Below are 14290 nucleotides of genomic sequence, written 5' to 3'. Positions count from 1 at the left end.
CATCAGCTAAAGTTCGTGGAGGGGGAAGGGAGGGGGACCTCGAGCTGTGCCAGAAGGCCGAGGCTGGCACCCACATGTTGCACGGGCACCGAGAAGGAACAGGGCACGGGAAGGGACGGGACAGGGGCTCTCCTCAGGCCTGGGGGCAGACCCAGGGCGCATGGGGGGCGAGGTGGGAGGCAGGCTGAAGCCCAAGATGTCTTCTGACAGTGACGGGTGATACCCGGGGGCGTGAGGAGAAGGCAGCAATTCCCGGGGAGATGACAGCGGGGAAAGGGGCTGGGGGCTGGAACGGGAGGACTCAGAGGCGGGGGCAGGTGGACGCACGGCCCTGCCAAGAAGGACTGACCGGGAATGCAATCCCCACCGGCCGGAGGAGGGACGTGGGCATGGTGACTAAATTTCTTGTAAAAAGGGGTGGAGAAAGGAAAGGGAGGGACAAGAAGCGAGGGGAAAAAAAAAAAAAAAAAAAAAAAAGGCCCTGCATGTCAAGGCTGAGGAAATGCTGTGGGAACTACAGCCAGGCACTTTTTTTTTTTTTTCTTCTCTCTTCTCCCCTCGTGTAGCTGAGAGGAAGGAAAGGAAGAAAGAGAAGTAGTCAGCTCAAATGCGCCTCGCTGCGCTGCCGGGGCGCGGGGGCTTGGCTGGAAGGATCTAGTTTCCCTTCGGTGGCAGGAAAAGGAGCCACGGGAGGAGGCAGAGACGCGCACCCAGACATGCCCGTCCCGTCAGGCTGCTGGCTCCTTCTCCTGTGCCTCGCTGCCGCTGGCAAGCAGGTAAGGCTGGGAGCCGGCGGAGGGGGAGGTGGGTGTCGCATCCCGCCCTCGGGGTTGGTTTGCTTGTCCCGCTGCTCGGGGCGATCGGCGATGTCGGAGCCCGCGGCATCCCGCAGAACAGTTTCGCCTGCCTTGCCCCCCGCTCTGCTGGTTTGGGTTTTGGTTTTGTTTTTATCCCAGCAACTCATAAGTTTCTCTCGCTTCTGTAAAATCAAAGTAGTCCAAACCCAAAGTTGCAAAGGGAAGCCAGGGGAAAACAGCCTGCTTCTGCCCAGGGCAGGGTGTGAGAAACCAGAAAATATTTGCAGTGAGGTTGTTGAGGGATATAATTTGCATGTAGAGTAAAAATAAGGCAGACTCCACCCTACCGAACAGATTTATTCGAGCGAGCGTGGGCACACTTGTCCCTCAGGCATGGGACGCGGGGTTTTGGCAGCCCAGGTTCAGCTTTCCAGCTTCCCCAGCGGGATGAGTCCCCTCAGGCTCTGGCCATCCCTCCATCCCAATGCTGGCAGCCCCCGCGCGGCCCCGGGACGTGGGACGGCCCTGTGACCCCCGGTCCGCGAGTGGGCGGCCGCCTGACTCGCCCGGGGGTTGCTGTGTGCTCATGGCAGAGCCGGGAACCAAGCCCGGAGCCGGGTCAGCTGCCCCAAAGGGCAGCCCTTTCCTCCGACGGGGGAAGATCTGAGCGAGCTTTGGCCCTGCGGTTGTTTGCAAACACAGCGTGCTCCGGTCGCAGCTCTGTGCGGTGCCAGGTGGCTGCCGGTCAGCGTGGTTCACTTGGGATCGCGGCTGGTCTTCCCCTGCTGTCGGAAAGACCATTTTCTACAGCCAGCTCCTCTCAGCCTTTTCAGTGGCGTACATGGCGTTTCCTCCAGCAGTTTACATCGGCAGAAGCTTGTTTTGCTCTTTCTAATTATACAGCTTAAAAATTATCCTTCTCCCTTGTGGTTGTTTAGACCCTTCTAGACGGGCAGGATTTACAAATACCATGCTACCCTTTATTTAGACTTTATTTCCTCCATTAATCCATGTTTGGCAGCCTCGCTACCATTTGTATTTATTTCATCAGAACTTCTGGTATTTTTCTGTGTGTCATTATTCTTGATAAGTTATGTAACTTAGAGTGCTTCCCTCAACATGGGGATGTAACCAGGCCATGGCTGGGTTCCCTGAAAGCAAGGTGCAGCTTCAAGAAAAAAGAGATAAAAACCCAAACCAAAACAGAAAACCCTCTGTTGTCTACAGCTTACAATTTCATGTCTGACCGCACCGTCCTGAGAGCCATTCCTTTGGATTCCTGGTCCTAAATATGTTGCTTAAAACCACACAGGCCTTTTTTTCCCCTCTAAAACATACGTTTCATTTTGTCCACCCTCACTCTCAGGCTTCTCTCAAATCACTGCTTTCCAGGTGTCCTCCATATGTATGTGAATTAGCCTGCAAATTTCAAAAGTGACTTTTACATCGCAGCTTTCAGAGGGTTTTCCCCGTCCCTCAGTATCCTCTGTGTCTCTCTTTTTTCCTGCCCTGGTGCTCAGGACTCATCGGTGCAGCAGGAAGAGCAGACCTCAATGCTCTTCGTGCATTTCAGGTCACTAACCATTACATGACCTTCAGGTCACTAACCATTACATGCCTGCTTCCTTCTGGAGCCATTTGGGTTTAGTGCAGTTTTTCCCTTTGGAATATCCTCATTGCCTGGAACTGGCTCAGCTTTTGACCGAACCTTGGAAATTCAGATTTCCATGGTATAGGTCCCGGCATGTTTCAGGTACCGTGATGTAGGAGCCAGAGCTCCTCATCATTTCTCACCTCTTGATTCATAGCCTTTCACAGGACACAGAACAAGGAACTTGTATTTATTTTGGGCTGATGTGTAAAGTCTTTCCACTGCCTCCAACACGTGCTTAATTCTGAGTCTGTGTTTGTACAGGGTGCAACTTTGCATTGCCATTGCTTTGGACAAGTAGCAGCACAAAACTGTAGGAAGCTCTGGGAAAGCTGCAGCGTAAAGATAAGGATAAAACATAATTTGTCAAAGAGCCCATTAATTTAATAATTCTGCCTTCAAGAGTGAGCAGAATCTACAAGAATGTGAAAGGCAAGCTTAGAGAGGTGCTGCTCTGGAAGAGCCTTTCAGTTTCTCCTTTGACTGATTTGAGCAATGGTTTCTTAGAAGAGAGTTGCTTTCTGATGGAACAAATGTGAGAATACGAGTGGGAGGGTTGAGGTTTTTCTAGTGCATTTGTGTTAATTTAGACCAGTTAATAGGGTGGAATAGTGCTCAAATAGTTATATTTGCAATGTATTTCCTGCAAAGAATGAGAAGCATTCAGAAATATAAGTTATTGCATACTCACTCCTAATTCTGCTGAGATTAGACATGATCATTGTCATCATTTTCACCAAAGAGGAAATGGGAACAGAGAATTCGTGACTTGCTCTAGGTCACACACCAAGCATGGAGCAGAGCTTCTGGGAACAGAGCTCAGCCCTACTTATCTTGTGCTTCAGCCACAGATGATCTTTCCAAGTGATTTGTTTTGGGCACTTGTCAGAGGTATTTTGCTCTCTGTGGCATGATCTGCTCAGCTTCTTTGCACAGAGTAGTCACATCCCTTTCCTTGATTAACACCAGCAAAGAGTATCAGTGCTGCTATCAGATGGGAGTCAAAGTCTCTGAGAATGTGCATTTGCAAATGTGCAGTAAATCAGTTGCACCACAGATTCATCTCCCCTTGTGTGGCACGGAATGTGTCCTTCCACTACTCTGTAACATCTACTTCATAGATAGCATTTGCTCATTGCAAGCATTTGGAATTCTTCGCAGTGTAGAAAAATTTTGGCCAAAATATAGATTTTTCTCTAACTTCCTAAAATGCACAGTCTGTATGATGAGAGAGGGGAAAAAAGAGCATAGCAGTGACTGTACTGTGTTACCATGGGCTCTCCTGGTCCATTATTCCTGCTCTGATCAGGGCCAAAGAAATCATTCAGTAGAGCAAAACTTCTACAATATCTAAACTCCTGGATATGTTCTACCATTAACAGCATGGGCTTCAAAGCTACTGTAATTCAATTAATGCATTTGTAAAAATTCCCTTGCAGCAATGGTTCCCATGAGGAACACTGGCAAGCCTTCCATTGTTTTGCAGTTTCCCCCAGAACATGTGAAAAATCTTACAGCACCTCATATCAACGGAATATAATGTATGTAAAACTACATCAAACCACAATTTAAGAGATCTGTCCCACTTCTCTTTTCATGTTAAGCATCATCTGCCTGATGTAATTTCTTCTTTCCCACCAACAGGACCAAAACAAACCTTTGCCACATTTCACAAATTGGTAGAATTCAAAGCTTATCAGACATCTCAAGGGTACTGACCGATGTCATCTAGGTCACAGGGCTTTCTTCATACTGTGCCAGAAGGAGGAAAAACCCGAAAGAAACAGGTCAAGCAGAGAGATTAACTGCATCCCTAAGGATCTTTTTTTGTTTCTACTGCCCATTACTGTCTATAACTCTCAAGCTCAGAAAAGTGGGATGTAACTTGACAGCTGGGCAAGAACCATTTTACAGATGGTAAAAGGGATGAGTGTGTAACTACTACACAGTAAATCATGGAAACCTCAAAGTGATGCCCTCCAGCATCACTTAACACTATTTAACACATCCTTGACACTATTTAGAGGAATCATACTTGAGTCACTTTGCTAAGCTTATCCATCTGTCCTTGGAGTTCAAGTGGTGAGAGGCTCTCCTGTAGTAGGTACATGCACAGATGCAAGGAAAAGGAAAAGGCAATGCTTGCTTCAAGGCAATGCCTCCTGCTTCTCCCTGCCCACTTCCTCTCTGTATGACCTGGTCTGCAGGAAGTCTTTGTGGTGACCAGAGCCAGGAGGGTTCCTGCCAGCACATGCTGTTACCACAGAATTCACATCTCCCTCCATCTGTGCCCCGTGCTGCAAGGGGCTGCTCTGCAGCCAAGGCTGTGGGACACTTGGAGGAGATGGTTGCTTTGGAAGCTGGTTGAGCTTACACAGGAGGGAAGAGGGAAATAGAGATAACTGGTTCATCATGTCGTCAGCTGCAGCTCTGCTCCTTGCATAGACTGTCCCCTTCCTTTCCATAGGAAACTGGAAACTCAGCTTGCTGGAAACTTGCTGGAAACTCAGCTTGCGAGGCAGCACTGGCTTCTGCAGTCACACACCCCTGTTTTTAAGGATGCCTTGGCTGGCGTTGCTTGCATGGAGAAGCAGCTGCTCTGAGAATGGCTCATTATTGCTGATGGAGAACGCAAAGGCAAATATTTGTGTGTTATAAATGCAAGATAAAAATTAAGTGATGTTTAACCAGGTTGCACTCTGGACTTGAGTAGGCCTTGGTCTGTGCGACACAATAGCCTGCCTGCAAGAACTTGCCCCTTTTTATGACTTACTCTTTGAAAATGGTCCAAAGTTCATGTAGTAGAAGAAAAACTCCACAATCAGCAATGGCTGGAAGTCACAGTGTGGCTGCAGGTGGGAATCCAGCTGTGCTGGCACTCAGGGCAGCCTGCTGTTTTGCCTGCCCTGTGGGAGCAGGACTTGGTGTGATGCTTTGGCACTAGGGAAGGCAGGTTTTCTCATTTGTCCCTGTCTGTGTGTCACTGCACTGTGCTATCATATTTGTGATGGGGTGCCTTCTGGAGGGCTCAGCACTGCACAGCAGGAGCAATGCTGACATCACCCTGGCACTCCAGGACATCCTGGTTTGTGTCTCATACCTGTATAGCCGCCTCAGCTGCTTTGTGCAGGGCTTCTGATGGTTGCCTCTTTTGTTTGCCTTCTCAGGGTGTGAGCTCTCTGGGCATGGCTTTCTTTGGTGTTTGTGCAGTGCCCAGGATGTCATGGCTGCAAACGAAGCCAGAGTCATTAATCACCTTGGGATAGCACCCCATCTGTTTCTCACCAAAGTCACACGGAGGTCTGCCCACGCAGGCCCAGGAAGGGAGTGGATACATTGCCCTGGCTGAATGCCACGGTGTAGGCTGCAGCATCCAGCCTTCACCCTTGTTCTCTGGATCTTCTTCTGCCCAGGACCCCTGCAGCATCCCCACAGCAGAGGCACATTCCCCACACCACTTGGCCAGATGTGTTTGTGCTGACTCCCTGCAGCATTCCCAAAGGAGTGGCTGGAGGAGGGGCTCTGGCAGGGAATGGCAGCATAGTGGGCAGGCAGAGAGAGCCTGAGAGAGAGCTGAGACCCAGGGTTGCTTCTCGGCCTCTGCAGAACCCTCTGGCTGCCTCCCTTCTTAAAATCTAGATAAAAGAGACCAGAAAAGGCTGTGTTTTGGTAAAAGAGCCAAGCTGTCCGGTTTAATCCACCCTGCAAAAGCCAATTAGCCAAGGAGGGGGGGAAAAAATGAGGTCATTCACCCTCACCACTTTGTGGCTACTCCAAAAGAAAAAGAAGTATATAGGGTCTGTTCAAGAATGGCAAAGAACAACATTTGTGACTGCAGATGGACACAGAATATATTTAGTCAGTGGTCAAAGGGGAGGGAAAAGAAAAGAATCTTGTATGGAAATAAAAATACTGTGAAGTTTTGTTAGGCAACCCATTAATCTGGAATGCAGAAATACAGATAGGGAAAAATGCGCAGCTAGGTTCATATGAAGTCCTAAAATTGCTTATGTAGCACACAAGAAAATCTATTTTGAGTGCATTATTTTGCCACAGCAAAGAGTTTTGCCTTAGGAGCAACATATGCTCCAGTAACTTTGCATTGTTTGGTAGCAAGGATGAGATGGTTCCTTGAATCTGATCTCACAGGAAGAAAAGCTCTCCCCTGCAATACCACATGTTGTAAAACAGCCTGCTTATGGAAAGCAGCCAGGGCCTCTTCCAATCAGGGAGGAATATTTCCATAGACATTACTGGCCGCAGCCACCGGCAGAGCTGGTTCCTTGTGACTGACACCTAAAGAGTGAATTAATCAATCCTCAGCCCAGTCCTGAGCTCTTTAATAAAGGCAGCAATTCCTTCACAACAGAGAAGGTGCAGATACAGTTATGCAGTCCCCCCTCTAACTCGCACGGAAGCAGAATAGTCTGTGGGTGTTACATGCATCCCCCCAGACAGCCATCATCCCCAGCAAGGGCTGCAGCCCCACCCCTGCCCTTCATGTTCCTGCCTGCAGAGTACTCAGCAGTTGTTCCATGGACAATGCTAAAATCCAGGAGAAGGAAGCCAGAACAGAGCATCAGGTGGTGAAAGCTCTCTTCTACTACAGGCTTTCTCATTCTGCCCAGCAGCTCAGCTAGGATTTTGGGATTTTGCCGCACATAGTAATAATACCATGTTATGTTCCACTCTGAGGGTGTGCTGGAAGGAAAGGGTACATAAATATACAGATTTTTAAGCACAGAAAGTCCACATTGGACACCTAATCTGGCATCCAGCCCAAGAAATCTGTCATGGTCATTTCTTCATTAAAATTCATCTTCAGCTGATGAAGCATAGAAAAATGATCTGCTGAACAAAAATGCAAGAGGAGCGTGCTCCCCCTAAATCATTGTAGCTTAACTGTTTTGGGTTTTCTAAATTTTTTTTAAATTAAGCATGAATGGGTGTAGGGTGTAGAGTTACTCATGATGAGTCATTGAGACAGTACCTGGAGTGGGAAGGCTACTAAACTTTCCTTTGGAGCACTGCTCTTGCACCTGTTCAATCTAGAAGAGATTTGCCTCTGCAGGCCTTACCACAAGCACACCTAGGTATTAGCTTTGATAATGCCATTATTCTGCAGCCTTTATTTCTGCTTGTTATGGACTGTTGGTTTTGCTGTCAAGCCTTTTTGTTAAATATTTTTGTTTGGTTAGTGTTGGGGTTCTCAGTCTCTGATTCACCTTCAGAGTATTCTACCTAGTAGCTGTTAGTCTTTGAATTGCTGCCGCTGTGGGTGCACGCAGGTTAAAGCATGAGGTTTTGCAGCAAAGTGCAGGCAATGTGCAGGCACTGCTGACTGCCCAGGCAGTGAAAATGTAAGTGTGCCCCTCTGGCTGCGGTGTGGAGATGACTTTGTCTCTGAATGACAAATGTTGTGCACATGATGGCAATTCCGTGGAAGCAGGCTGGCTGATTCACAGCTTCAGTCAGTCCCTGTTTCAGCCCTGCTGTCTCTCACCCCCATTGTCTCCCCTCTGATCTATCTGATATACCTGAGGTTCCTGTCTGCCTGCCCCCACCCCGCCGTGAGAGCCGTCAGTGTGGCACTTCTCCTTTGCGTAGCTGCTGGCCAGAAATAGCTCTGGTGGGTTTGAGATTGAGGAATGCTCCTTCCCACTGGTGGAGCAGCACCAGTTGCTCAGGTGTTTGCTTTTGGCTGCACGCTGGAACAGAGGGACAAGGGGAATAGGCAGGACAGAACTTCTGCCACCATTTGCCTAAGTCCTGGCCGCACGTTACGGTTTTCTCTTCACCTCTTTATTATTGATTTTATCCCTTACGCTCTTTCTGGCCTCTTGAGGCATTCAGGCTGTAGCAGGGTTTTAAGGACCTATTTTTAAAAGTGAAATAATATTTAGTTTAGCTGTTGCCATTTCCCGGCTCTATTTTACCGGTGGTGGTAGTTCTGTGATGTGGTTTACTGGTCACTGGAAAGTTGACATCACCAAAAGCATTTCATTCACAATCTAAGATTTTTGTGATGAATTACAGGCCTGCAAGCAAATAACTGGAATTGCAAAGCTGTGACTTGGGTACTGCTTTGATTTAATTTTTATCAACAATGAAGGCTGTCCATGAAGGAACTGTTGCATGCAACGTGATTATGATTAAGTTTTTAACACAGGACTCCTCTTTCCCCTTGTACACCCACAGCTGTAAAATTTTCCAGAGTTGTTACTATTATGTGCCTCAACAGAGTGCCTGGGAGCACCAGCCACAGCAGCACCCATTGAGAACCAGATTCTGTTTTCACTCTTAGATAATTTTTTAGGCAAGCCTCTGAAACTGACAATGGGCTGAAGAAATCTGGGTTCTGGTTAACTGTACTGCTGACCCAAAACAAGTAGGAGGCTGGAAGGCTGTGGGCACAGCTGGTACCTCTGAGGGGAGAGGCAGTGGCTCATATTTGAAGAAGCAGCAGCAGATGACTGCAGAGGCCCTCTTAACTGTGCTTGCACGGGCTACTTCAGTTCAGGAAAATGCTCAGATCTCACTCCTGTTGACAAAGGCTAATAAGCCCCAAATCCACAGATTTTTTTCAGTTTTGTAGCAGGCAAGTCTAAGGACCTCAAAAGCAAGTGGCTTAAATAAACCTGGGCTCCAAAGTATAAAGAAGAAGTGGTGTGGTCCTGGCAAGGCAGGACAGACCAAAGTTGTCTTTCCCATAGGTACTTTGATACTGTAATAATAAATGGAGAAAAAAATGTGCTTTGCTCAGTGAAATGATGACAGATGACTTGAATACTCTCCAGAAACAACTACACTGGTCAAGAAGGTGTCATCTTAAAAGACAGTTATCCCTTGACGTGTCTCTTTACATCTCAATTTTTGCAAAACTGAGATTATTGCAAATGAGCAATCCTCATTGAGGCCTCAGGTTCCTGTTCAAAAGTGTCACGGGAAAAAGATTGTGGAAACCCCCGACCTTGTTCTTCCAGATTTTTTCTTTTCAAGGAAAGAGGCCCATGCAACTCTATCTTTTCTGAAATGTGAAGAGCAAGAAGAATAGTTTTAGCATCCATGACACACAGCTTCTGCTGCCCTCTGATTGCTCAAGGGCACAAAGAATAAATATTTCGTTAAGCCTGAGGACAGGAGTCTGAATGCTGCTGGTTCTCCCCTTCAGAAGCACCTGTGTGTGTGTTTTTTTAAGGTGTGAGTAACACAGTGTTGCTTTGTAGTGCTGTCGTTGATGTTCTCCAACCCTAAAAGCACAAGCACACTCTCGCTTAGTATCCTTTTCAACAAATAAGCAAGAAAAAACTCAAAGCTGAAAAGTCTCCCTGCAGCTCAACACCAAAACACAGTCTTTTGCAAACCTTGATGTAAGCATGCCTGTTTTTCCACAGAAGTCTATTGTGGTAATCATGTGCTTAAAGGTAAGCATGTGTTGGTGTGCTTTACCAAACTGGATCTACCAAGCCTGGAGGAGGTTTGTCTTTTTCTCCCTGGCTTCTTCCCCTGTCAGGTACACTTGTTCTGAAGTAATATTGATCAAATGGGAAAGCTTCCTGGTTTTTTAGGAGCTGGTGCAAATCTGGGTGCTTTGCACACTTTCAAAATGACAAATTAAACTTATACAGGATACCTAGAGCTCTCTGAAGCACTTATTTACACAGGGTGGTGGGATTCAATAGCAGCTTCATCAATAGCGAGACCATTAAAGGAATGAGCAGGCTGGGTGTAATCTCATTTAAGCACTTCAGAGGAAGTTGGCACTTTCTCTCTCTAGATAAGAGCTTGGTGGTGTCCAAATCACTCTGACCCACAGGCCAGCATCCGAGGAGAGGAAGGATGTTCCAGGGGTAACGGAGCAGACTTGGGCCTTGGGAGACTTGGTTTGGTTTCCTGTCACCTCTGTAAAGCCAGATGGCCTCCTGGTACAAGTTCCTCATCTGCAAATGAATTGCACTTCCCTGTCTCAGAAGGACACATTGGCAGGAATGTGCTGGTGATGGTGAAGCATCAGGTCATCACTTGCTGCACAAGTACTTCTCATCCTCCAAAGGAAGTTAATGTACAGTTTGAGACAGACACTGCGTGGCAGTGAGAGACCCTCTGCCTGGCAGAGGGATTAACATGGGATAGCTTCATGTCTAACAGAGCTGTGTTAGCAAAAAGTTTGGATCCCATCATAAGAAAATTCCAGGTTGCTTTGATTTCCCTTCCTGTCCACTCTTGCCCCAGCTTTCATGCTTGGCAGGTCCAACCAGTACGTACCAGGGTAGAATCCCTCACCTTCACCTGGGGGTTAGCCCCATGAGAGCCTTGTCTTTGCACCATTGGGCATAAATCAAAAGAGGGAGTATTGCAGCTTTATGAATGCCTTGGCTTGTGTGAAAAGGGGAAGGACACAGACACAGAAGAGGCTGCTTATTGACACAGAGCACAGGTTAATGCAGCTGTGACTTATTCCATAACAGTAGCCCTCACTGTGTTGTAAAACCTGGTGGTATAAAATGATGCCCAACGGGTGGCTGAGCAATTACCCTGCTCCCTTCACCTTGGTTCCAGGGCCCTGCTGCTTTTCCTCAGGCTGAGTTGTGATTCTCAGAAATTACTCCAGACCCTTTAGCTGAATGCTCCTTAGCAGATTTGCATATTCTTCCGCAAAAAGGATGACTTTGCCCTTGTTTGACACTTCAGTAAATTTTTTAGTCTTTTTGTCTAAAGAGGAACTATTAAACAGGGGCAAACGAGGAAGAAGAGGATATTCTGTAACAAAAAGCGAGTGACTGAGACTGCTTTTGGTCTCACCACGATTGTTACCTTTGTGGATGGCTGGGTAGAGAAACAATTGCTCAAGACACTCTTTGTGCTTGGTTCCACATCATCACCTCAGCCCTTTGCTGGCCATCTCGGTGTTTTAGCCTGAAGTGTGTTACAGAAAACGAGCTCTTTCAAGTATAGGGGTCACTGAGCTGTGTCGCTGTTCAGCTGCCAGGCTGGCCCAACTTTCCTTTTCCTAGATTGCCTCTTCCCTCACCAGTGCTGCCTGTTATCCTGTGCCCCTCCTTGGAGGTGCTGTGTAAACAGGGAATGCAGTGTTTGTTCCAAAAAGGCATTATCTAATCGCAGGAAAGGTACTGCTAATGAGTGCAAAGAGACAGACAAGGAAACAATGAGACAACACAAGACTAGACTCTTAATTTGACCCGGGCTTGTTGTAATGATAAAAAAAAAGGCTGTAAGTTGTTTATACCCTGCAAAAATACAAGAACTCAAGACCTCTGACTTGTGCTACTTTTTCTGTTCCAGACACAGCTAGTGCAGTTTTGATAAACACAAGTCATGCACCAACCCATGGCTCAAACTGCAAGCCAGAGGGTAGTGTTCTAAAAAAAAATTCAGTCTTTTTTGGTCATCTTAAATATACAAGACCTTTCCCAGCATTAGAAGAGGGCAAGGTGCTTAGGGAAAACTATATTTTAAGGGGTTGCTATTGCTTAAACTAGAAAAGGAGAGAGGAGAAGATGTGAAGACTTGGAGGAAACAAGGGGAGAATGCTAAGTAGAGGAATGGGAAGCAGCACCAGCAGGCATAGGGTTGTCATGTGCTATTAGATGGCAAAAGCTCCCTTTAACCAGCAGAAGAAGCTTTATTGCAGCTTTGTCCAAGTTAATGCAGTTTTCAGGGCCGTATCCAAGAGTGAAGAATTCCTTGCTATGGGCTTGATTTTGAATCACCTTATCTAATTTCAAGATCAACGACTGTGAGGTGTTGGGTTTGCCTTGAGGACTCTGAGATGCCAAAGCAGGGTCAGTGAAGGGCTGGGCACAATGCTCAGCTGGCCAGGATCCCCAGCACAAGCCATGCCATCAAGCCTGGGCTCTGGGTGGGACCACTGTGTCCACAGGCTGCTGAGAGCTGGCAGGGAATGCAAAGGCCCATGAGGGCCAGAGGCAACTCTGCTGCCCACTTTGCAGATGCCCTGTCATGTACCCATTTTAGGTGGGAGAGGGGGTGCTTTGTGTAGATTTGTGTTGGTTTTGGTTTGGGTTTTTTGAGACACAAAAAGCTGTTGGATAATTGCATCACCTTTCTGGATGGCTGCCTCAGTTCCATGAGACCACCTCGGCAGGACACAGTGGGAGCCATAAAAAGCTGCAAAATTTAAGCCCAGTATTTTATGAGACTAGCCAAGAGCATTTTGTATCCCAATGGGAAGCTGGGAACTTCTTCTTTTTCAGGAATATAAATCATTCACTTTGCTTGTTTGCTTAATGCTCTGCATTAAAACTGGCAGTTTCCCAGGTCTTGATCTGAGGTAATTTCTGTGGAAGAGACTACAGAGGTATCTCTATGCCTTTTTTTGCCTTTACAATTGTTTTAAAGTCGTAGATTTTAAATAAAGGAGTACTGTAAGAAGAGGTTATGTAGCAGGCCAAAAGTTCATGACAAATTGCAAGATGGATTATTTATTTGTCACCTGGCTCTATTAAAAGTCCCTGTGTGTACATCATCAAGTACATACTCTTAGCATGTCTACAAAGCACCTTTGAAATCACAAGTGTTGGGTAAGTTTTATTACCTGGCTGTCCACAAGAGATAGAGACAGAACATCTTCGTTCTCTCTGCCAGCGCTGGGACTGGGTAGGTCTGGAGCTCTCCAAGTGTATTGGTTCTCATCATGTCCTCTCTTTCCTTCCCTGCTCCAGCTGTCACTACAAATCACTCCGCCGTGTGAGAGCGAGCAACACTATGAGTACTTGGGACGGTGCTGCAGGAAGTGTGAGCCAGGTATGTGAGCACTGCCAGGCTGTGAGGCTGAGAGGCTCCTTAGCAGCTGCTCTGAGGATGAGGCAGCCAGCTCTCCTGGCTGCTGGTGGATTGGCACGTGCCCTGCAGGTGCCTGGTCTCAAGTGCCTTCCTAGGGCAGGAGTGGTCCTGCTGGCCTCAGCAAAGGCCACAGCAGCTGTTTTGTTGGGATAGCACTTAACCATTGCGGGAGACAGACAGGAGCTCGATTCTTGTGATCCCAGGCTGCCCACTTCACAGATGTTTCAGTGCCACACTGGATGGGGACCAGATTGACAAACTAAAAAGGTGCAGGAAGAAATGATTGTCCACAACAGTGTTAGCACCCAGTCTCTTATTTTTCTAACCTCCTTAGACAGCTGCTCTACAGCTTCCAGGTGACCTACTTGTTCTTTTCTCAATCACAGGGAAGTATTTGTCTGCTAGATGCACTGCTACTTCTGATAGCGTGTGCCAGCCGTGTGGCCCAAACGAGTATATGGATGTCTGGAATGAAGAAGATAAATGCTTCCTACATAAAATATGTGATCAAGGTGAGCTGTTCATACTGCAGAACCCTTTAATCCAAATTAGTGAAGCACGGAGATGGGAAAGTGGATCTAGGGAAGTTGCTGTGTTCAGGTGGCCAGCACCAAAGGCTGAGCTTGCAGAAGAGCCTGGCAGAGAGGGAGGTCCCCAGACAGCAGAGCACCATGACTGCAGTCTCAGTGCTGCTGATAGTGATTATCTTCACCGGGGCCATTCACCCCTGTGAGCTGATTTTAGAAGTTGTCCTTTTGCCCAGCACACTCTGCATTCACTTCCCCTAATGTGTTTGTCTCACCCTTGCAAATGCTGTGTTTATTTTCTACAAAAGCCACAAGGAAATGTATTGTTTAGAAGTGCAGTGGGTGAGGAGCCCCGCGCTGATCAAGGGTCTCCCCTGCTTCCGGAAAGACACCATTTCCTCTAACATGAATGGTTTTCCATCTGCCATTCAAGCAAAGCAAGTAGGTAGAACGGGAGGTTCAGAAACTTGAAGCTTGTTATCAGAGAGATT

The 14290-nt window shown here is 47.2% G+C and overlaps 1 protein-coding gene across 3 annotated transcripts in view; it reads left to right on the top strand.

Moving 5' to 3' along the window:
- Positions 1–356: 356 nt before the first annotated feature.
- The window catches only part of TNFRSF11A (TNF receptor superfamily member 11a), a 28346-nt gene continuing 14412 nt past the window's right edge, over positions 357–14290 (top strand). Inside the window, exons 1-3 of one of the 3 annotated variants that reach the window (XM_071453462.1) lie at positions 357–776; positions 13152–13233; positions 13659–13784. In XM_071453462.1, coding sequence (XP_071309563.1) covers positions 717–776; positions 13152–13233; positions 13659–13784 — 268 coding nt within the window. In that variant the 5' untranslated portion in view covers positions 357–716. The remainder of the gene's footprint in view (positions 777–13151; positions 13234–13658; positions 13785–14290) is intronic. The other 2 variants (XM_071453463.1, XM_071453457.1) reach the window with 2 other exon arrangements.

The sequence above is a fragment of the Agelaius tricolor genome, unplaced genomic scaffold (genome assembly GCF_023055355.1).
Source record: "Agelaius tricolor isolate 1412-34295 unplaced genomic scaffold, bAgeTri1.0.p SCAF_2, whole genome shotgun sequence".
In the NCBI taxonomy this organism is placed as follows: Eukaryota; Metazoa; Chordata; class Aves; order Passeriformes; family Icteridae; genus Agelaius; species Agelaius tricolor.
The sequence above is the reverse complement of the archived record's forward strand: the minus strand, read 5'-3'. Positions and strand labels throughout refer to the sequence as shown.